The sequence below is a fragment of the Saccopteryx leptura genome, chromosome 4, assembly GCF_036850995.1.
Source record: "Saccopteryx leptura isolate mSacLep1 chromosome 4, mSacLep1_pri_phased_curated, whole genome shotgun sequence".
Classification (NCBI taxonomy): Eukaryota; Metazoa; Chordata; class Mammalia; order Chiroptera; family Emballonuridae; genus Saccopteryx; species Saccopteryx leptura.
This window is the reverse complement of record NC_089506.1, coordinates 126,414,291-126,436,971: the sequence shown is the minus strand read 5'-3', so window position 1 is coordinate 126,436,971 and position 22,681 is coordinate 126,414,291. Positions and strand designations below refer to the sequence as shown.

The 22,681-nt window shown below is 51.2% G+C and overlaps 1 protein-coding gene across 1 annotated transcript; it reads left to right on the top strand.

Moving 5' to 3' along the window:
* The first annotated feature begins 33 nt into the window (after positions 1-33).
* Positions 34-17,501, top strand: OGFOD3 (2-oxoglutarate and iron dependent oxygenase domain containing 3). The gene is made up of 9 exons (XM_066381651.1): positions 34-389; positions 2,553-2,770; positions 6,507-6,582; positions 8,724-8,766; positions 11,616-11,680; positions 12,244-12,300; positions 14,805-14,958; positions 15,383-15,506; positions 17,280-17,501. The coding sequence occupies exons 1-9, from the start codon at positions 34-36 to the stop codon at positions 17,414-17,416; spliced, it is 1,230 nt and encodes a 409-aa protein (XP_066237748.1). The 3' UTR covers positions 17,417-17,501.
* The last annotated feature ends 5,180 nt before the right edge of the window (positions 17,502-22,681 follow it).

Genomic DNA, 22,681 nt, shown 5'->3' with positions numbered 1-22,681 from the left:
CAGCACTCTTGGGCGTGGCAAGAACCCCGGGGTATGCGGACCCCTAGGCAGACTCGGCGGGGTGAGGACGCACTTCAGGCGGCGGCTGGGAGCTCGGCGGAGACAGCAGAGGACCTTGGGCAGGAGGTGGGGGAGCGCATTCATTCCGCAGCGCTCGGCCTGCGATTGCTCGGGTCTGGCCGCCAGCCCTGGAATCGAAGGCCGAGCGTGTCGTGCCACGTCTCTGGCCGCGTCAGCGTCACGCTATCTCGCGCGGCGGTCGTCCGAGCTCCAGTGGCTCCAGCGTTCGACCCGGCTCCTTGGCTAGCTGGCCCGATGGCGCCGCAGCGGAGGGGCGCACCCAAAACGCCCGAGGGCAGCGGGGTAGCCGAGTGCAGGCGCCCAAGCAGGTACTAGACAGCGCAAATAGAAGGAAGACAGCGGGAGGCACGGACTCGAAGGCTGTCGGTCGGGACGTGGGTGTGGCCCGAGCGTCGCTATCGGGTGGGTGGGGTCTGTTCGGGTATGGGCGTGGCCTCTGGCAGGAGGCGTGGCTGTCTGGTAGGTGGGGCTTGCAGGTTCCCGCACCAGCTGGCCACCTGAGTCTACGTGGCCAGCCGGGGCTCAGGTGGCTTAAGCAGGGGATCGTGGGGTAGAAAGGAGTCTCCCCGCCCAAAACCTTCCCTGACTCCCGCCAACCCCGTGTGTACAGAGGGCTCCAGGTTCCCATCGTTTGGTCCCTGTGTGCTGTGAACATGAGGGCTCCCTATTTGATGGCCCGATGAATGAATAAGTGATCATCTGATCACGTTGCCTTCCAGGGTATTCTGCCTCAAGCTTTCGGGGCTAAGGTGCATTTTAATCACCTCAGGACAAATCACCGCGCTTGCCTCGTGGGCCGTGGGCCTTGCTCCCAGACCTGAGAAAACAGACTCCTATTTTGGCAGCTTGCTTCAAACAGGGATGCTTATTTTGAGGAGACTACGAGGGGAGTGTTGCATCCAGATCTGGCCCGAGAGGCTGTTTCTTCACTTTTTGCTCCCTCTTCGCCTCCCACTCCCCTTTGTCCCTTTCTGTCTCAGCATCCAGGCTGTCTCAGAATGTGTGGCCAACAGCTCTTGTCTGCATCTGCAGGTTAGAGTTTCAGCCACCTGCTGCTAAGAGCTTGCTCTCTCTGTCCAATCCGAATTCTTGGGGAAGAGAAGTGATAGGCTCACTTGTAGTCAGGTGTCCACCCAGTCTACTCAATGGAGGCTGAGTAGGTTGAAAGCTGGACTGCACAGTTCTGTGAGTGGTGGGTCTTTGTGGGCTAGGCAAATCTCCCAGGTGTCTAAAAATCCGTTTAAAATGATCATGTATCCACCCAATGTGCTGACTGTGCTGTGCCCACCTTAGGGTTTATTTGATTGGAACTATTGATTTAGCAGTGTGAGGTTTGAGGGACTATAAAATTAGAAGGCAAGTTGTAAGGTATTTTTCCCCGCTGAGAAGGAAGGAACAGGTCTCGGAGCCACCAAGTGTGGTAAGTTCAAAAGGCTTTATTCAGCACAGAGCGTTCCTCAGACGAGATTCACTGGCCTGTAAGATGGAGGTCAGGAAAATCGCACACGGAGAGACCGCGTGGGTATATTTAAAAAGGGGTCCCTCTAGGGAAGTCGGGCTAATATGACGTAGAGAAATCTTACTGGCTGACAGTCAGTCGCTTTTTTCCAAGGAGTCCTAGGAAGTTTCTTTTGGCGCACTTGGCTGTGGGCGGTCCTAGCCAAAGTTCGCGGGCCTGGGTTCCCCACGTGACCATCCCTCTATTCACCGACCTTACACAAGTGTCCTGCTTTCTAGGAATTAATTATATGTATTTGAAGAAATAAGGTACCCGCACTTCTGTGAAGGGATGCCCTTATCTTTTTTTCTCATTTCCTGCCAGTTCATCTAGCTCTGTGACCACCAAGCCTTTCCTAGAAAACAGAGCACACAGCTGCTCAGTTACACACATGTGCAAACACACATGCATATACACAGACACAAACATGTGCATGCATATGTACTACAGAAACACACAGACACACATGCAACTTTAGCATGGACAGTGAACCACTCATGGTCCCCAACTTGTACAGAAAATGTCTTGCTTACAGATAATTTCTGTTGTGCTTGTTTTCTCTTTCTGACTGGCTTACAGTTTAGTTAAGTGGGTTTGACTCACCTTACTTAGGGTTGTGTATATGGGTGTGCATGCACACTGGGGCACACATGTGGCATAGGGCGGTCATTTCCAGATGTAGGCAAGGTGAACAGCACCATGGACTGGTAGGACTCCCCAAACTGGTTGTCCATGGGCAGCTCTTCCTGTTGCCTACAAGGGGCAGTGAGCCCTGCCTGGTCCATGGCGGGAGGCACATCCTCCCTACCTGGCAGGTGCCTCTGGATTGGTTGACAGTAGCTCTGACAACGATTAGTGTAGGGACAGGTCAAGGCTGTAATGAACTGTGGATGTGGCCTCTGGTCATCACGGTCTGCCTTTTCAGCACATACAAGTGCATGTGGGTGATCATGATTGTGTTTTTTGTTCTCAGCATGAAGAGAACCTGGACACCACAGGAAATGTGGAGGAAGTGGCTGAGAGCCACCGTTCTGGGAGCCTGTGCCATGCTCACTGTGTTCCTGCTTTGGTGCAGTCTGGAGCATGATGATGGTGTCACTGAGGTCCTGGCTTACCGCAGCGAAGTCCTGCCTGGCAGGTTCATCGAGGTGCCCTGCTCAGAGGACTATAACAATCACCGAAGGTTTGAAGGTACACAATGCTGTGATCCAGAAAAGTGGCAAGTTAACAAGAAATACAGCTCATTTAAAATGCATGTGTTTTGCTATGGTGAATCAGTGGGGATCAGGTTGAAGGTCATGGGGGAGGCAGATGACCTTTCCTGTACCCTAGGTTTGTTGGCCCACACCTGGACAGGGAAGTGCAGGGGTTTCAGGCCCTGCACAGGGCAGGCCTGTTAGTCACCTTGGAGGCCATGGCCAGCATTTCACTGAGGTGCCCCTCACTGGGAGTGCTGTCTGATGGAGGAGAGGGTCTGCCTGGAGGGATGTAACAGAATTGGAAAGGGAGAGACTGAAAGTTGAAACCAGAAAAGGCAGTGGCTATGGAGAGTGCCTTAGAGCGCTGTCACTATAAAAAATGTTGCAACAAAAAAAAGGCACTATCAGAGGCCCTTTTCCCCAGTGGGTGTCCCATCCTGGTGCTTGCCACTCTGAGAGGGCAGGAGGAGAGTGCGGTCAGCGGTCTGGCGAAAGGCAGCAGGTTGTGTGAGGAGGAACTGTCGGGGAGGGCTAACGGAGTTCAGCACTCTGGGGAACGCACGGAACTTGGGCCTTCTCTGGCTGCTATATTTTCCCACAAGTTTTCTGCTTCCTGGGTTCTTTCTCAGTTTGAAAAACCTACCCTGAGCGACCTAGTTTTACAGGCAGAATTCAGTTTTTTTATTCAGAGTGATGCTTTGAACTTGAATCAAGAAGAGTTGCCAAGTCCTCCCACTAAGCAGCACTGTTGAGATGCTCAGAGAATTTCAGTAGAAGGATGCATGCAGTTTGCTGGGCAGGCCCATTCCTAGGAACTGGTGCTTCACCCCTAGAGCCACAGCCATCAGGGAAGGAACCTGCTCTGTGGCTGGCACTCTGTCTTAGGTGGCTTTTCCCCTCTAAAGTCCCAGTGTTCAGGAAAATATTTTTCAGTGGTTGGAACTAAAGAAAAGTTTTCTTCTTACCCATTTAATAATTGATCGACATTAACCTGACCAGGTGGTGGCACAGTGGATAGAGTGTGGACCTGGGACACTGAGGACCCAGGTTCAAAACCCCAAGGTCACTGGCTTGAGCGCAGGCTCACCAGCTTGAATGCAGAGTTGCCGGCTTGAGCATGGGATAATAGACATGACCCCATGGTCACTGGTTTGTGCCCAAAGGCTTGAAGCCAAAGGTTCCTGGCTTGAGCAAGGGGACACTGGCTCAGCTGGAGGCACGCCCCCTTCAAGGCACATATAAAAAAGCAATCAATGAACAACTAAGAATGCAGCAACTATGAGTTAATGCTTCTCATCTCTCTCCTTTTCTGTCTCTGTCTCTTGCGCTCTCTCACTAAAATATATATATATATATGTATCTATCTCAACATTAAAAATAGTTGAAATGGGGGAAATTGAGGAGCAGTTTGTGTTTCACGGGAATGGATTATCAGTTTGGGAATATGACAAAGTTCAGGAGATGGATGGGGTGATCATCACACAACAGTGTGAATGTGCTAAGTGCACTGAACTGGACACTTAACAATGGTTAAAGCAGTAAGGTTTGTATTATTTATATTTTACCACAATTTTTTTTTTTTTTACAGATTTTATTTATTCATTTTAGAGAGGAGAGAGAGAGACGGGGTGGGGGCGGGGAGCAGGAAGCATCAACTCCCATATGTGCCTTGACCAGGCAAGCCCAGGGTTTTGAACCGGCAACCTCAGCGTTTCCAGGTTGACACTTTTTCCACTGCACCACCACAGGTCAGGCTATTTTACCACAATTTTTAAAAGAGCTGAAGTGTATTTTAAAGCCTCTTGAGCTGCTCTTCCTTGGCTCTTTCCTCCCTTAGGTGACAGAAACAAGTAGAGGCTTTTCATACTGTGGGGGGCCTCCAGTCCTAGCAGGGGGCTCCTGATGAGCTAGGGCCCCCCGCCTGGGTGTGTGTCCACATGGTGTGTGTTACTGTGTGTTTGTGAAACACACACTCATGTATGTGCACTGATGTTGTCAACTGTTCACAACTTACTCTGTCACCCAGATTATGCTCTTGTGCTCTTGACCTTGTTCACATTGAACATGCTATGTGGCTACTAGTTTTTTAAATTCTAAATTCATGGGGTTTTGGTACTCTCTTTTTAAAAATTGATTTCTAAACTAATTGCATTGTAGCCATATTGTATAATCTGTATGCTAGCAATACTTGGATCTTGGTTCAGACTTTCTCTGTTAATGTCTCACATGTACTTGGGAAAATGTATGTTTCCCAACAGTGGCACACAGAGTTCTGTATATTTCTCCTATGCCAAGCCTTTAAGTCATCAAACCCTCTGATCCTCATGGATTTCTGTCCCCTCCATTCATCAGTTACTGAGGGAGGCATGTAGAATCTGCACATCGCTGGAATCTTAGGATTATATTTAGTCCCATGGAACTGAGGCATCCTTTCCCCAATGACCCCCAAGTTGAAGTTTATTTCCCCACAAGACAAGGCCTAGTGATAGGTACTCCAGGCCAGCCCGGCATCCTTGGAGCTCATCTACATCTGAACCCCTTGGTGCTCCCACTCAGTGTGAGGCTCATGTGGTTCCAGGACACTGGGCTCACATTCCAGACTGGAAGAAGAGGAAAAGGCGAAAAGCTAGAGGTCAGCCAGCCCAGCCTATCCTGAGAGTGTCCCAAGACTACAGCTCATCAGCTAGTGTTATGGGACTCGCAAGGAATAAGACACATCAGATAAAAGTAGTATAGCAGAGGCTGAAATTCTTAGGTGGAATCAGCTCTGAGAAACTGCGCCACTGCATATGTATTGAGTTCCAAAAGCCACAGCTCAGCAGATAAAACTAGAAAGCTACAAAAGCCTTTTAACACATCCGTTTCATCCCAACCCTGCCTACTGTGTCCTTCATGATCATGGACATGAGAAGAGTCAGAGTCTCAGAGCTTATCAATCATAAAGGGCATCTGGTTCTTGAAGGCATTCCTCCAAGAATCCTTTGTACTTGCATTCAAGTAACCCCAGGCCAGTCTCCTTATGGTTAACACACTCCAAGATCTCTTGTCTCCAAGTAACCCCTGCTCTGAAGTTAACTGCCGTTTGTGCAGGGTCTTTTCTTACAAGCTAGGATGTGCCACGTGGCCATCTGGTGTGGGATAGCCAGCCTATCCTTCCTACCAAAAACAAGGAGCTTGTTGAGCTCATTGCCGTTGATGCGCTACCTCGTCCTAGCCCCATCCACCTCACCCTGGGCCCATCCCCATCTGGGTTTCTCCAGCTTTCTCCCTCTGAGCATTTGCGGGTCCCAGGTACAGAGCGGCAGAGGAAGGAGAGGGTGGTGAGCACTTTGTCAGTATCAGTTGTAGGGCTCTGGGGTAGGATAGTAACTAGCATCACAAGCAGAGCTTTGGTCATGCAGGAACGACTTCCTGACAGGTACTCAGGAATACTGGGTCTTCAGAGTGCCAGGTGTTTCCAAGGGCCTGCCTGGTGCCAGGCCTCCAGAAACATGGCCCACCAGTGAGATGATGGGATGCACTCACGTGCAAAGTCATCCTTGCTTATCTGAAATTCAAAGCTAACTGGGTATTCCTTATTTTATTTGCCAGATTGGTCCCCTGAATCCTGTGCATGGCAAGGCCCCATCTCACAAGATCCCGTTGTCCCTGGGGAGGGCCACCCACAGGCTCTGTTGTTGGGCTTTGTTGTTGCTGGGTTGACCTCACCCTGGCACCTCTCTCTCCAGGTTGCTCCCCTACCAAGTGTGGCCGGTGCATCACCGACACTGTCATCACCAGGAATGAAGCCCAACGGATTCGCAGGTATGATGCATCCATGAGCTTCTGTCCCAAACGAGCAGGAATGTGGGACTAAGGGCAGAAAGCAAAGAATTACTACTAAAACAATGACTTAGAGAATTCATGTCAAATTTCATGAGGATTTTCTGTGTGCTTCCAAGACAAGGGTAGGCTAATCTTTTTTTTAGGAAAAAAGGTTGTTGCTGTCTGTGAGCAGAATCTTCTGGATCTGGGCTTCCTCCAGGGGAGGTTGTTCTGACCCATTTGGGAGGTTGTATGGGAATGCTGCTCCATCAGCTCCTGGGGCCCAGCAGGAGCCTATTTAGAGGTGGGGTGTTCACCCACAGCAGGTGGTCACTGGGTTCCCTCTCCTCCAGAATAGGTGAGGGTGAACACTTTGACTGCTAGCAGTGACTTATGTGGAGCAGGAAGCCTTACTTAGAAGTAGTTGGATTTTTTCTGGTTGAAGTGTTTTGTTTTGTTTTTTGGGTTTTTTTTTATTTTTTGTATTTTCCGAAGCCAGAAACGGGGAGGCAGTCAGACAGACTCCCGCATGCGCCCGACCGGGATCCACCCGGCACGCCCATCAGGGGGCAATGCTCTGCCCATCTGGAGCGTCGCTCTGTTGCGACCCAAGCCACTCTAGCGCCTGAGGCAGAGGCCACAGAGCCATCCTCAGCGCCCAGGCCAACCCTGCTCCAGTGGAGCCCTGGCTTCGGGAGGGAAAGAAAGAGACAGAGAGGAAGGAGAGGGGGAGGGGTGGAGAAGCAGATGAGCGCTTCTCCTGTGTGCCCTGGCCGGGAATTGAACCCGGGACTCCTGCACGCCAGGCCGACGCTCTACTGCTGAACCAGCCGGTCAGGGCCGAAGTGTTTTTTTAATTTAAAAAAATATTTTTAAACATTTTATTGATTGATTTCAGAGAAACAGAGAAGAAAGGGTGGGAAGAGAGAGAAGCATTCCTTTGTTGTTTCACTTAGTTGTGCATTCATTGGTCACTTCCTGTATGTGCCCTGACCAGAAACTAAACCTACAACTTTGATGTTCGGGTTGACTCTAACTGACTGAGCTAACTGGCCAGGACCTCCTGGTTGAAGTTTTAAAAACAGAATCTTTTTTTTATTTTATTTTTATTTTTTCTGAAGTTGGAAACGGGGAGGCAGTCAGACAGACTCCCGCATGCGCCCAACCGGGATCCACCCGGCACGCCCACCAGGGGTGATGGTCTGCCCATCTGGGGCGCCGCTCTGTTGCAACCAGAGCCATTCTAGCGCCTGAGGCAGAGGCCACAGAGCCATCCTCAGCGCCCAGGCAAACTTTGCTCCAAAGTTGCCTCTGCTGCAGGAGGGGAAGAGAGAGACAGAGAGGAAGGAGAGGGGGAGGGGTGGAGAAGCAGATGGGCACTTCTCCTGTGTGCCCTGGCCGGGAATCGAACCTGGGACTCCTGCACACCAGGCCGACACTCTACCACTGAGCCAACCGGCCAGGGCCTTAGAACAGAATCTTAAAGCTTAGATTTGCTATGAGCTGTTCAGACATAGAATATCTTTGGAAGCGAGCACCAAGTTGAGCAGAGTCTGGCCCTCAAGCTGCAATTGACTTTGCTGACATCTGCCACATGCTGAATTGAGAGTCCCAACAGGAGATGCTCCTTTTTCCAGACAACATTGTGGGGCTGCTGGGATGAGGGTACTGGTCTTAGGGGTTGATCCTCCCCCAGGCCGTTTCCTAGGCAGCTGCAAAGCATCTGCTCAAGATACTGGAAGCCCTTGCCTCTTCAGTGGTTGGGTGGTCCTGTCAGGTCCAGCACAGGCCACCACCTTAACCACCTCCTTAACCTCCTAAACTGGTGATTCTAGAGCACCCTCCCAAGTCTGTGGTGACCAGGACAGGGACTCACTGGGAGTAGTTCAACCATTCAGCATGGCAGACAGCCATGAGACCCTGTTGTTCCTAAACTGTGTCCTGTGTTGTCAACAAGATGATGAAATATTGCCATTCACTCACTTAGCATTGGCAGCTGAGTCCCGTGGTCTAAGCATGTGTTTATATCCTAGACATTAAACTATCTGTTCACATTGGATTGATGGTAAGATTGATATTTGCCTAGACGTATGATAGATAAGACTATTAATAAATCTGATTTTAAATGATCTTTCCCACAGCATAGCGGAGAAGGGGCTCTCCCTGGGAGGATCTGATGGAGGGGTGAGTGGTTTGCTATTTCTGCTTCAGTTTTCTCTTTAATCCTTTAACTTACCCTGCCTCTGAGGGAAAGGAGGAAGTGAGGGACATGCAGGGCCCTCACATGCCCCCACCATCCCTATGGACAAGTCCTGGGTCCCTGGGGCACCAACTTCAGCTGCTCAATTGGGATGAAAGTTCCCTGTCCTAAGGGTATGTCACAGCTGGGGGCTTCAGGTCACATTTGCATTTCAGAATGCTGGGCAGGAGGTGGGGGTCCCAGGCATGGAGCTGAGTGGTGACTCAGCAGGAGCCTAGTGAGGAGGGTGACAGTGCTGGAAACAAAGGGGCTGTGGGGAACAGTGTCCAGCATGCCGGTGGAGCTCCCCACCCTCTCAGACACAGGCCTCAGACCAGTGTGGGCACTGTCATCCACTGTGGGAGATTTCTGGGGAGCAGTGGTCCACCAGAACCTGTGAGTGGGATGCATTTTGGGAAAAAGACTTTTGCAGATGTCATTAAGTTAAGGATCTCAAGATGAGATCATCTTGGCCTAACCAGGCAGTGGCACAGTGGAGCATTGGACTGGGATGTAGAGGACCCAGGTTCGAGACCCCAAGGTCGCCAGCTTGAGCGCAAGCTCATCTGGTTTGAGCAAGGCTCACCAGCTTGAGCCTAAGGTCGCTGGCTCGAGCAAGGGGTTACTTGGTCTGCTGTAGCCCCCGAGTCAAGGAACATATGAGAAATCAATCAATGAACAACTAAGGAACCACAGCGAAGAATTGATGTTTCTCATCTCCCTTCCTGTCTGTCTGTCCCTATCTGTCCCTCTCTCTAACTCTATCTCTCCCACCAAAAAAAAAAAAAAAAAAAAGATGAGATCACCTTGGATTTTCTGGGCAGATCGAAAATCCAATCACAAGCGTTCTTGTAAGAAGAAGGCAGAGAGATTGAGACTGATGAGCAGCCATGTGATGACAGGCAGAAATGCAGTGATGCAGCCACAAACCAAGGGACTCTATGGGCCACCAGAAGTTGGAAAAGGTAGGAAGGACCCTTGAGGTTTTGGAAGGAGTGTGGCTGTTTGACATCTCAATCTCAGACCTCTGCCTCCAGAGCATGAGAGGATAAATTCCTCTTGTTTTAAATCCCTGGTTTGTGGCAATTAGTTACAGCAGCATCAAGGAATTGAGATAGGTCCAGCACAGCTCATCTACTTCCTGGGCAGCGCCTGGGAGCCCCGTCCTGCAAGCACTTACTTTAGCTTGAGTTCTCATCATCTTGCATTCTTGTTGGCTTGAGTTCTTGTGTAGTTTCCTGAATGTGGCTCTCTGCCCACTGTGGATCTGTGGGAAGATGCATTCTCTGCATGGTTTGGTGATCCCTGAATTATAGTCACCACATGGATATGAACCATTCTACATGTTGAAACTCCTAGGAAGACTCATTCACAGACTTTGCTAGAATTTCTAAGTATGTATTTCCATGATTATCTGCCTGACTTTATTTTATTCTGCAGTCTTTCCTGTTGAGTTCTGAAAATCAAGCTGCCCCTTTTATTTTGGATTGGTTTGGGAGGAATATTTATTAAAAACCTGTTTGTATGGGACTCATCTTTGACTCTTTGCTCAGCTGCTCAGCATACACTCAGGAGGTTGTCTTGCAGCAAATTAACCAGGTTTGTTGCCTTTAAGCTCAGTTAGCATTTTTAAAGCACAGATTATGTTCAAATGACCCCCTGGACTAGTTGCTGTATCAATAAGGAACAACAGAGAAGCTCCAAGACTGGTGGCCACTTCCCTCCTGGGATGGGACGTGGGGAAGGGCCTGCAGGGGCAGATGGGCAGCGGTGGAGACCACTTTGGTCATTCATTAGAAAGTTATGATCCAGCCCGACCTGTGGTGGCGCAGTGGATACAGCATCGATCTGGAATGCTGAGGTCACCAGTTCAAAACCCTGGGCTTGTCTGGTCAGGCACATATGGGAGTTGATACTTCCTGTTCCTCCCCACTTCTCTCTCTCTGTCTCTGTCTCTCTCTCTGTCTCTCTCTCTCTCTCTCTCTGTCTTTCCTCTCTAAAATGAATAAATAAATAAAAATAATTAAAAAAAAAGAAAGTTATGATCCAGCAGTTCCACTTCTGGACATTTACTTAAGAGATTGAAAGAGTCTATCCACACAGACATGCCCACCTGCAGGTGAGCAACAAACAAACTGTGCACCCAATAATGAGATGCTCTCAGTAGTAAGACAGAACAGACAGTGGATGCATGGAGCACGTGAGTGAATCATGGCGTGGCTGTGCTGGGTGAGAGGAACCAGAGCAGACTACTTCCTGTGTGATTCTGTTGACCTAAAACTGTAGAAAACATAAATCACTCTGTTGTGACAGAAGTTGCACCCATACCTGGGGGTGGGGTGGGTGGAGAGAGGCAGGAGGGAGGGATTGCTAAGGGGTACAAGGATATTTGGGGGTGATGGATGTTTGTTTTCATGATGGTGATAATGGTTGTGTGGGTGTATACCAATATCAAAACTTGTCAAACTGTACACTTTAAACAGAAGCAGATGGTTGTGTGTTGGTTTAACCTCAACAAAGCTGTGGGTGGGGAGGGGGGCAAGTTCACAGATGCATCTGGGGGAGCGCCATCTGTGGACAATTTTCAGAATCAGACCAGAGTTTGCTCTTCAGGCAGCAGGGAATGGGATCGTGCCACACACACCCTGGATCTAACTTTCTTCAAACTGCTCATGTGTGCCGTCTGTGCTAGGATGGATCTCAGTCACCTGTGTCTCGGGTCAGCGGCTGGTCACACGTCTGTGGCTGCCACCACACAGGCTTCAAGCTCTGCTCTGCAAACTGTCTTTTGCAGGCGTCCATCTTGGACTTGCACTCAGGAGCCCTGTCTGTCGGGAAGCACTTTGTGAACCTGTACAGGTGAGAGCCCAAGGGGTGGTGCTCCAATGATGTGACATGGACTTGCAGCTCTGTGCCTGTCTTAGCCAGAGACACCAAGTGAGGTTTCCATCAGAGCAGCTTCAAGTCTTGGGTAAACTGCAGCATTTGCTGCAGGGATGTGGGCTAGGCAAGAACCGGAAGGTATGGCCCTTCTCAGAGGGTAGCATCCTTTTCTCCATCGAGGCCTCTCAGGAAGCTGGGACCTGCTTGAGGATGAAGGACGGGGCCAAGGCAGAGCAGGAGGGGTGAGGCAGGCTGGTTCCCTGTGAGCCATGTGAGCTGTAGGGTTTGAGGGACTCGGATCGTCCACAGGGGCCAGGAGAAGCCTCCACTTCCCAGCCTTTATAACCAGCCCTTAAGTATGCTAGGCAGTCCTGACTCCCACCTTCCCTGTTATCACTCAGGTGTTGTTGTAGAAACAGATCAGCTCCAACCTACAATTCCAGCTGGTTTCCAGGGACCTGTGCATTGCCTGGAGGAAATACTGAGTTTAAAGGAGAAATTAATAAAATGTTACATTTGTTAATACTCTTACTTTTCAGATACTTTGGGGATAAAATAGAAAACATCTTCTCAGAAGAGGACTTCCAGTTATACCGGTGAGGAGCCGGAGGTCAGTGTGGATGGGGAGGGCACTGGCCTGCATGTTGTGAGGGTGGAGCCGCCTCCCTGGCCCTCTCACAGGCCAGGCGGGTTCAGCCGAATATCCTGGGTCAGCGCCTATCTTGAGCTGAAATACTCATGTGTCAGTTACTAAGTAGTAGGTACAGGACAGCACCTGCATCCGTGAGTCCAGTTAGACTATCACGCTCACTGGTGACCCCGTTAAGGTCCAGGCCAAGAAGCAGCAGCTGCTGAGTCCAGCTTGGCAATGAGTATGCACGAGAGAAGGCGCTGCAAGGCTGCAAGACTTAGAAGAAACACACAACATAAAAGAAAGATTGGTACAGGCGACTCCCAGCCTCTAGGACTGAGAGCCCAGATCTCTGCAGACTCATTGTATTTATTTGTTTCTTTAATCAGCAAGCAAAATTAGCAGAGCATAGACGCAGGAACAGAGGAAGATAATTAACTAAAACCTTGCAGGTATGCAGGAAATGGCTATAAGGTTCAGAAGCTTCCAGTAAACAATCTTATCAGTGCTTGCCGGAGTACCGTTCTACTTCCGCAGGACTTGGCGTTCCAAAGTTCTCACCTAAGACTTGTTTCAGTGCAGCATTCCAATCTCCGGCCTTTTTCCTCCAAGCAGCCCGGTCACAAAGCCAGCTTTGGGTGGGCCAGTGGCTCTTGTATCTGCCCCATGAGCAGCCCAGGTCCCTCAGGGGCAGGGACTGTGCTGATGACACATCATACCGCACATGCCTGATGTTGAGTGTCAGGCACGCCCTCCTATCCAGGTGGGTTCCCTACCTGGGGAAGTTCTTTATTTTTATTTTTTATTTATTTTATTTATTGATTTTTAGATAGAGGGGGAAGGGGGGAGAATCGGGAAGCATCCACTCATAGTAGTTGCTTCCCATATGTGCCTTGACCAGGCAAGCCCAGGGGTTTGAACTGGTGACCTCAGCATTCCAGGTTGAAGCTTTAGCCACTGTGCCACCACAGATCAGGCCTGGGGAGGTTGTTTAAATTGTACTTTTGTTTTGAAATAATCAAGACTCAGACAGTTATAAGAAATAGCACAGGAGTTCCTGTGGACCCTTCACCCCATTTCCCTGACACCTACACAACCAGGGTCCAATGTTGCCCTCAAGAATTGACAGTAGTGCAGGCCATAGTTGTGGTCTGATGCTCTGGTTTTACCTTATTTGGTTTATGTGTGTGTTTAGTTCTGTGCAATTTGTCACCCACATAGGTCATATAAGGACCACCGCAGTCATGATGCTGAACAGCTTCATCACCACAGGGACCCCTGTGGTCCCCTTCCACAACCATAGCCCCCATCCCTAACCACTGCGGGGTCATACTTACCATAACCATGTTGCCTGGTAACAAAGCCCACAATCCCCCTGTATTATGCTTCCAGAGAAACAGCTGGAGAGTGAAGCCCAGGCTACTGACCCAGACAGGTTTGATAAACTCTTTACACGTAAATGGGAATGGCAAAGACTGGTCCCACATGCTAATGCAGCTCACTGGTTTCAGCTGCCAGTGCAGGGTATCCTGAGAGTCAGGGATGTTAGACCCCATGTACAATTCCTGGGAGGAGGCAGGATCCCGCAGAATGCTACCAGCGGTTTCGCGGTCCCCACCTGCCTTCATCCATGACTAGTTGTGCCACTGGCCTTACCAGTTTATTTGTTCAGTCTTTATCATTAAGTAGGATGTGTGCACCTTCAAGGTAAACAAAGATTAGGAGAATTAAACCAACTCAATAAATGGCATCCCATAAATAATTTTTATGACCTGATGAGAGATACTGAATACATGCACACCTCATTTCCTGTTGAAGGTGGGATATCATTCTTGATTCAGCAGAAGTTCTATGAGCATCACCATTGATGCTGAGATAAATGTTCTCCTTACTGAGATGAGCTTGAGGGGTCACTGGCAGCGGCCTGTGTGCCCAGTTACTTCCCTTTAGCCTGTGACATAAGTGTCAGAGGGTCAGCTGGTTTGGAAACGTTAGAATATTTACATACTGCTATGCTCAAGCTGTCTCACTTCGGGCATGGTTTTAGGACCCTGGCACATGGTTGCACATGTGTGGCATGCAGCCTAGCCCACATGCCAGGGAGAGGCTGGTGTCTCCTGAGGTCCCAGCCCCTGACCATGTAGTGTCACCCTCAGTCCAGGTCTCTGTGCGCTACTTGGGAACATGTGGGCTGAGTGCAGATGGCTGCCCACCTCCCGCCACTGCTCCTGTGTGTCACCATAGCACTGCCCCAGCAGGCCCAGTGTTATGTCATTCCTACAAGGAGCTGGTCCTCACGTTCCTAGTGGTGCACACGATATCCTGTGATGTGTGGGATATCACGTGCGTGTCTACCTTGCTGTCTTCCTATAGTCTGTGTAGCTCTGTATGGGGGTAGCGGGGGACCTATGGAGAATTCTCTCCTCTGAAGCCACACCGCTCTAGGTGATGCATGTGTCCTCCCTGCAGGGATGTGCGGCAAAAAGTCCAGCTCGCAATCGCCCAGGCTTTTGGCATTAGTGCATCCTCACTGCACCTGACAAAACCTACGTTCTTCTCCCGCATCAACAGCACAGAGGCCCGCACAGCTCACGATGAGTACTGGCACACACATGTGGACAAGGTGAGCCCCGTGCTTGTCACACCTGAGCAGAGGTCTTCATTGGTCTCATGGAATCCCTGTCCCCACTTGCACTGTGTCCACTTCCCTGCATCTGCATGGCCAGGCATGAGGGGGGCTGGGCCTCCCCTCATTCTGTGTGAGGTGGGAGATGGGGCCTGTGGGCTGGCAGGTGGCATGACCACTGTCCAGGAGTCCCCGCAGCATGGGATCGTCAACCATAGGTGCCACACATGCTGCTTTGCAGGAACACAATGGCCTAACCCTTGGAACTGGCAGAACCTCAGGCAGAACCAGACAGTGGGCGCAATGAAGTTTCCTCTGGAGCTGAGAAGGCTCGAGTGGCCTTATGCATGATGCCCACACATGAACTACAGACGCAGGGCTCTGAGCTCAAGGTGGTGACATTCCCCTGCTTTGCCCACAGGTGACCTATGGCTCCTTCGACTATACCTCACTACTATATCTCTCTGACTACCTGGATGACTTCGGTGGGGGGCGATTCGTGTTCATGGAGGAGGGGGCCAATAAGACGGTAGAGCCCAGAGCAGGTAGGATGCACAGGCAGCCCTGGGGCGGGTGGTTTCCAGGGTGGGTGCTGCATCGCTTCTCGGCCTTTTGGCTAAGATCAAATGCAGGGTGGGTGCTGCATTTATGGGGCACCTGCTGTGTTCCAGCATTTGCAGGGATCCATGCCCACTGGTCTGAGACACCAGGAGGCCCATTTGTCGGAGGATGAGGCAAGCATGTGCTCAGGCACAGCTGTTGCAGCAGAGTAGGTTCCTGGAAACTGCCCTGACCCTTCCCAGGGAGTCCCAGCAGCTTGAGATGAGGTAACTCCAGCCCTAATCATGTCGATAAAGACACTGAGCTCTGGGACCTGCTTCCCAACCCATGGGCACAATGGACACACTCAACGCTGTCCAGTGAGCTTGTGTTGAGCACATGATCATCCCTTCCCTTCTATTACCTGTGTAAAAGGAAAGCCCAGGTCCTGGGTGGAAAGTGTGCAGTGCCCCTGGGGGCTTCCTGAGGGGCATTTTAAGCCCAATAAATACTTGAGTAGAACTTTCTGTATTATGAAAGGCCCCACTGGCTTGACCAGATGGTGGCACAGTGGATAGAGCATCGGACTGGGATGCTAAGGACCCAGGTTCAAAACCCTGAGATTGCTGGCTTAAGCACGGGCTCACCCAGCTTGAGTACTGGGTTGCTGGCTTGAGTGTAGGATTACAGACAGGACCCCATGGTTGCTGGCTTAAGCTCAAAGGTCACTGAGTTGAAGCCCAAGGTCACTGGCTTGAGCAAGGGGATCACTTGGTCTGCTGTAGCCCCACCAGTCAAGGCACATATGAGAAAGCAATCAATGAACAGCTAAGGTGCCCCATGAAGAGTTGATGCTTCTCATCTCTCTCCCTTCCTGTCTGTCTATACCTGTCTGTCCCTCTCTCTCTCTCTCTCTCTCTCTCACACACACACACACACACAAAGGCTCCACCATAAATCACAGTGTTATAGACCAAACAGTGTGGCACTATGTGGACAGACACTCCTGTCTTGCAGAGCTGGGGACTCATCAAGGGCCAGTCTTCCTTTGGGGTGTGCAGGGTGTGGGCATCCAGGCCTGCTATGGTAGCCCTTCACTGCACAGGCCGTGTCCCCCAGGTATCTTTACTTCAAGTAGGCATTTTATGGGTCCAAGAATTTAATAAGCCAAGAATCAGAGAAACCTCTCTTGCTGAGGCTAGATGTCACATGTCATGTGCTTTTGGGAAGCATTCAGGGACCCTTGTTGCCGAAGAGGAGATAGGCATGGAGAGTTTCAAAGCCAAGATGCTTTCATAGTTTTGGTCACTCAGGTACCAAGCTAAATCATACTTTAAGGATATTGGTGACCATCTAATAGTTATTTACTAAAGAATAAGAAGCAAGAACACACCTTTCTCTGAGTGCTGAATGCTTGGAGTTATAGAGCTGGGATGGCAGCGTGCCTCCCGTCTGCCCGTGATTTTCCCCTGGTTCTGAGGGGTAGACCCTGGGTATCACAGAGTTTGTTGGGCACCCTCATCCCCAAGTTGCTCCACCCACCACAGTGAGCTCCTAGTGCCCAAATGGGACCTGGGGTGCCTGTCACCCTGCCTGGAGGGTCCCCCTGCTGGCCTCCCAAATGCTGCATGTTCTTTTCCCTGTTGTCCTGCCTCTTGCATCAGCAGTCCTGGAGTGGGTGGGTTTCTCCCAGTCATCTGGTTTGTGATGTCAGTTTGTTAGAAATGCAGGTTCCAAAGGCCATGCATGGCATGGGTCACTTCTTTCTTCTCACCCAGGTCGGGTGTCCTTCTTCACCTCGGGGTCTGAGAACCTGCACCGGGTGGAGAAGGTACGCTGGGGTACCCGCTATGCTGTCACCATCGCCTTCACCTGCAACCCCGACCACAGCATCGCAGACCCAGCCTTCACGTAGCTCAGCTGCAGGACACCTCCAGCCAGAAGCAGCCCCTCCCTCCCGTTTCAGCCCTTTTCCATTGAACAAGGTGCCTTACATATCATCTGGATTTTGATTTGCTAATGATTTTAATTTGCTCAATTTCCTCTGTGAGTACATTAAGGGAGCCAGCTTTTCAGCTCCTGAGCACCTCTGTGTTTGCTCTGTGGTGCTATTGACATGCCCCCTCCTGCCCTGGGTGGAAAATCCCATTTGTGAACAGAGTCAAAATGCCTGGGACGATGCCATGTGGGGCCAGCGGCCTCCGCTCAGGAAGCAGCATCAGCAATCAGGACACTTGTGGAGAAGGTTCCAGTGAGCAGGGGCCGGGGGCCAGACTAAGGACCAGAACCTAAGACACCAGCGATGGGAGCCCTGCCTAACAACATTTCTTCTAGAAACCAAGCCCCACTCCCCACCCAGCCCAGCCCTGGACTGTGCTCCACGCTGGAAAGGCCATGTGGTGGCAGTAAGGTGTCTTCCCCAGACGAAATGTGTGGCCTAGATGAAGCAGTAAGACAAAATAGAAATAGTGGGTAGAGGCCACACTGAGGAATCGCCAGCAAACCATCAGTTAAACCCCAGATCACGAGGCCCTTGTGGTGGCAGAGGGGTAAAGGGAAATATCATCGCTTGCTGGTCTAACTCCATTTCAAGGCTTTCAGACCAATACTAGAGTTACTTACCTTGATCTTGAGTTTCTGGAAAAGAAAGTATAGAGCCCATTGCCAGCCCTGAATTCACTTTGTATGGGCCTCCATTTCCCCCTAGGAAGAGGCCCTGTAGCCTCCCAGCAGCCCCTCTGTGCCCTGTTCACCATGGGAGGGGGCACCAGCAGATTTGTTCTGCAGAGTACAAGGAAGGTCAGCTGCCAGGTGACCAGGATGGATGCCTGATCTCTGTCCCCTGCAGATTTCAAGGGCCTCCTTGATCTTCCTTGTGTCTGCACCTGTGAGTCCAAGCAGATCCCAAGGGAGTTTGGGGGTACAGACATTTTTGTTCCTAAGAAGGCCAGTGTGGGCTCTTGAAGGGCTAGACCATGCCTGCCCCAGCACAGGGTGCCTCTCCCACCCTGTAACATGAAGGTTGTGAACATACGAGGTGGGGTGGGGTGAGGGTCAGGGGCTTAGAATCATTCTGTGGTCATAAAGCTGGCCTGTTGCTAAGCTTAAGCTCCCTACCCCTGCCTGCCATCCCTGGGTTGCCTGGACCTGAGGACATTCCCCAGCTCCTCCCATGCCCCTCAATAAAGAACAGCTGGGAAGGGGAACTTGGGAAGGGCCTCATTCCCAAAAAATTCTAGTAAGCAGGGAGAAGGAGGGAGAGGAAAATAAGGAGGAGGAGGAGGATGGGCACTGCCCAGGGTCACTGCACGCCCAGGGTGGGTTCCTGGACTGAGGCTTCATCCTCAGGAAAAAATGGGGCCCATGTTAGCATCTGCTGCCCCCTCCTCAGGTCACTGGCCTCCAGCATAGGCTTTCCCTACCCACCCCATACAGCCAAGGCACCCTCCTTACCTGTGGGGGGAGTGGGGGGAAATATCAGTGAGATGAGGATGGAGTATCAGGAAGCCAAGGGCAGAGACTAGGGTGCTCTCTCTCCTCCCCCTCTTAGGCCCCAGACCCAGTCCTGACATCCCCAAGGAAGATCTTGGTGTAGGGCAGCCCACTCTGAGGCCAGTGGCAGACGGGTGACACCCTGTCATGTCAGCTTCCGTATTTCTCATATTTCATGCTGACACATAGTTTTGGGGTGAGACACAGACCCTGAACTTTTCAACCACATTGCGGGTTCCTGAGACCACAAGGGCAAAGCACAGTCTTACTCACCGAGCTGGGGGTCAGCAACCCCATCCTGCGGGTGCCCTGTGGCCTGGGAAGCCCCTGGAGTCAGTCCCAGGTAGGCTCTGAAACAGGAATGAGAACTTAGTGAACGATAACCTGGAGGCGTGCCTACTGAGGGGCACATGTGGAGGAGTGCAAGGATGGGGAGGTGCAGGACCACGTTTCCAGGCCACCAGCCACTGAGGTCGTCTCTCCACACTGACCACTCACCACCCCACCCACCTGGCCTTGGTCTCCACAGCTCCAGACAGGAAAGGCGGCCTGTGGGTCACCTGGGGCAACTCTATGGCCTGCTCCACCCCAGGAGCACTGGCCCCATCCCCCGCATGGGGCTGGGCACTTGGCCAGCCTGGAAAAGGCAGTAGTCTAGAGCTCCTGGCTGTCAGCCAGTGGCAGCCTGGCTTCCTGCTCCGAGCATCATCTGTCTGGAATTCCAATGGAAAAAGCTGCCCAACGTGTGGTCCTGGGGCTCCTGGATTCCTGAGTTGGGGGTCTGTAGGTGTATGGGGCCCCAGTTAGACTCTGGCCATCTGCCTCCCCCTCATCCAAGGGATGGGATTCCCACCTCCTACTGGCTGAGTTCCCCTCCTTTCTCATGCCTGACAGCCAGGGGTGGGCTCCTGAGTGCTTTCCCCGGGGGGTGAAAGAGCCCAGTATCCTGCTGCCCACAGCTGGCCCTCCAGGTGGCCCAGGTCACCTAGGTCAGAACTGCCTGTCAGCTGGATGTGCACAGGTATGAAATCAGGTAAGAGTTCAGGTCTTGCAAACCAGCTCGGGCCACCCCCCAGGCAGGGCCACATCTCCGTCCACAGGCACTGTCACTGCTGTCACTATAGCGAACTATCTACTTTCCCACAAGACCTCCATCTGGTAAGGACAGTCTCCAAAAGTAGAGCTCCCTGGGCAGGCAAACAATGATGTCTACTGGTTGTAGATGCAACTCACTTTCCAAAGAGTGAGTTCTTGAAAAGATAAGGAGTGAAGGGAACTTCAGCGTGTGTTTCTTTGTTGATAAATAACTGACACAAAGGCAGCAGCCGGGTGATGCATATTCCAGCCTCTGCATTGCTGCATGTCGTGGGCAGCAAGCTGGGCTCCTCCACCCTCGCTGCTGGGTCTCTGGCAGTGGGGGTGGGACTGAAATGGCACCTGGACTGGGCTAGGCCACTCTCCTGGGGTCCCCAGTGCCTGAAAAAGCCCTATGGACCAGTGGCCCCATCCACCCCCACTGCCCACCAGTGATCAGCAGCCAAACCCAGTGAGAATGACTAGCCTCTAGGGCAGGAATGTCCTTGCACTTGATAAACCCATTGCCCACCCCAGTCCCCCATCCTAGATGCCTGCTCACTGGCTTGACTGTGAATTCCCACTTCTGGGTTCTTCCCTCAACTCCTCCATTACCTCCGAGAAGACAGGAGACTGGGAAGGGGCAACAGGTCCCCAGCTAAGGGTCACCATTCATTCATTCATTCATTCCCTGCTGGGTGCCAGGCCCTCCACTGTCCTGTTCACAGAGACCCACAGCCTTCTCTGACTCCAGCCAGCTCCCCATTTTTGCTCTGGGACGGCTAGAGGATAGGGACGGGATGGGGCAGGGGAGGTGCCCCAGATCTGGCACTTAGCCCTTCTCGTGATGTGACTGGGCAGCCTGTTCCAGCCAGTTTCATCTGGTGCCTCTGCTCATGATCTTCCAGAGGAGCTCCATGCCCCACCTCAGCAAATCTGCCCCCACTAACAGCTTCAGGGTACCTGAGTCCAAATTTACAAAGTATTCCATCCAAGCACAGTGTCCCAAAGGGCTTCCCAGGACCTTTAGGAAAAGTTTTGCCTACTGGTGTCCAGAGCAGCATCACTCCTCATTGGCCAAGACCAGACCCTCATGTCCATCTGTAGATAACAGATGGCAGCCCATCCATCTACAATACTTGGCCCCAGGAAGGAGATGTCCAGTGCACTCAACAATGGAGGTCTGAGAGCCAGACACAAATGACAGTGGGCTTAGAGATCCCATTCATAGGTTGTTCACAAGCTACAAAACCTCAAGGTGGACCCTGGCTGGTTGGCTCAATGGTAGAGCGTCGGCATGCAGGAGTCCCGGATTCAATTCCTGGCCAGGGCACAGAGAAGAAGCACCCATCTGCTTCTCCACCCTTCCCCCTCTCCTTCCTCTCTGTCTCTCTCTTCCCCTCCCGCAGCCAAGGCTCCATTGGAGCAAAGTTGGCCTGGGTGCTGAGGATGGCTCCATGGCTTCTGCCTCAGGTGCTAGAATGGCTTCGGTTGCAACAGAGCAACGCCCCAGATGGGCAGAGCATTGCCCCCTGGTGGGCATGCTGGGTGGATCCCAGTTGGGCGCATGCAAGAGTCTAGCTCTCTGCCTCCCCACTTCTCACTTCAGAAAATACAAAAAAAAGCCCAACTTCAAGGTGAACCATTAGGACAAGTACATGGCTTCTGGGGTCCACTTTGGGTCAAGTCCAGGGGGCTTCTGGGGTGGCAGGGCCCCATCTGGAGGAATGAAGCCCATGGCTGAAGTCCAGTGGCAGCCTGGCCATCAGTTCCCCAGCCTCTTCGGGTCCCTGTCCATGTGACGCAGGATAATAGTGTTGATATTTTCAAGCACCTCTGTCAAGCTTGAAAATACACAATCACACTTACACATGCATTCACAGGCGCACACTGGATTGTCTTAAATAAAATTTGGGTTTACATTATACATTTACATTATTTCCCTCCATTTACCAATATCCTTAGATCTGTCCCAGTAACGGTCTTCCTAGATGATGCCATTGTTACTCTCAAAACACAATCTTCCTAGTCTCATGACCAGGTCAATATTTTATTTAACAAGCCATGGTGTCTCTGATTTTTAAAGTAATGCTGAAGGAAGCATCTTTCCACATAAATCTTTTTTTTTTTTTTTTTTGGATTTGATTTTAGAAAGTAGAGGGAGAGAGAAAGAGAAAGAGGAGAGAAATGGTAAGCATCAACTTGTAGTAGTTGCTTCTTGTATGTGCCTTGACCAGGCAAGCCCAAGATTTTGAACCAACAACCTCAGTGTTCCAGGTCAATGCTTTATCCACTGCACCACCACAAGTCAGGCCACATAAATTTTATCTACATCTAACTTTTTGATTTAGGACAAAATCCTAGAAGTGAGAGTTCTGGTCACACTTAAGAACTCTGACCTGGCCTGACCGGGCGATGGCGCAGTGGATAGAGCATCGAACTGGGATGCAGAGGACCCAGGTTCAAAACTCTGAGGTCGCCAGCTTGAGCCCAAGGTCACTGGCTCCAGCAAGGGGTTACTCGGTCTGCTGAAGGCCCGCGGTCAAGGCACGTATGGGAGAGCAATCAATGAACAATTAAGATGTCGCAATGCACAACGAAAAACTAATGATTG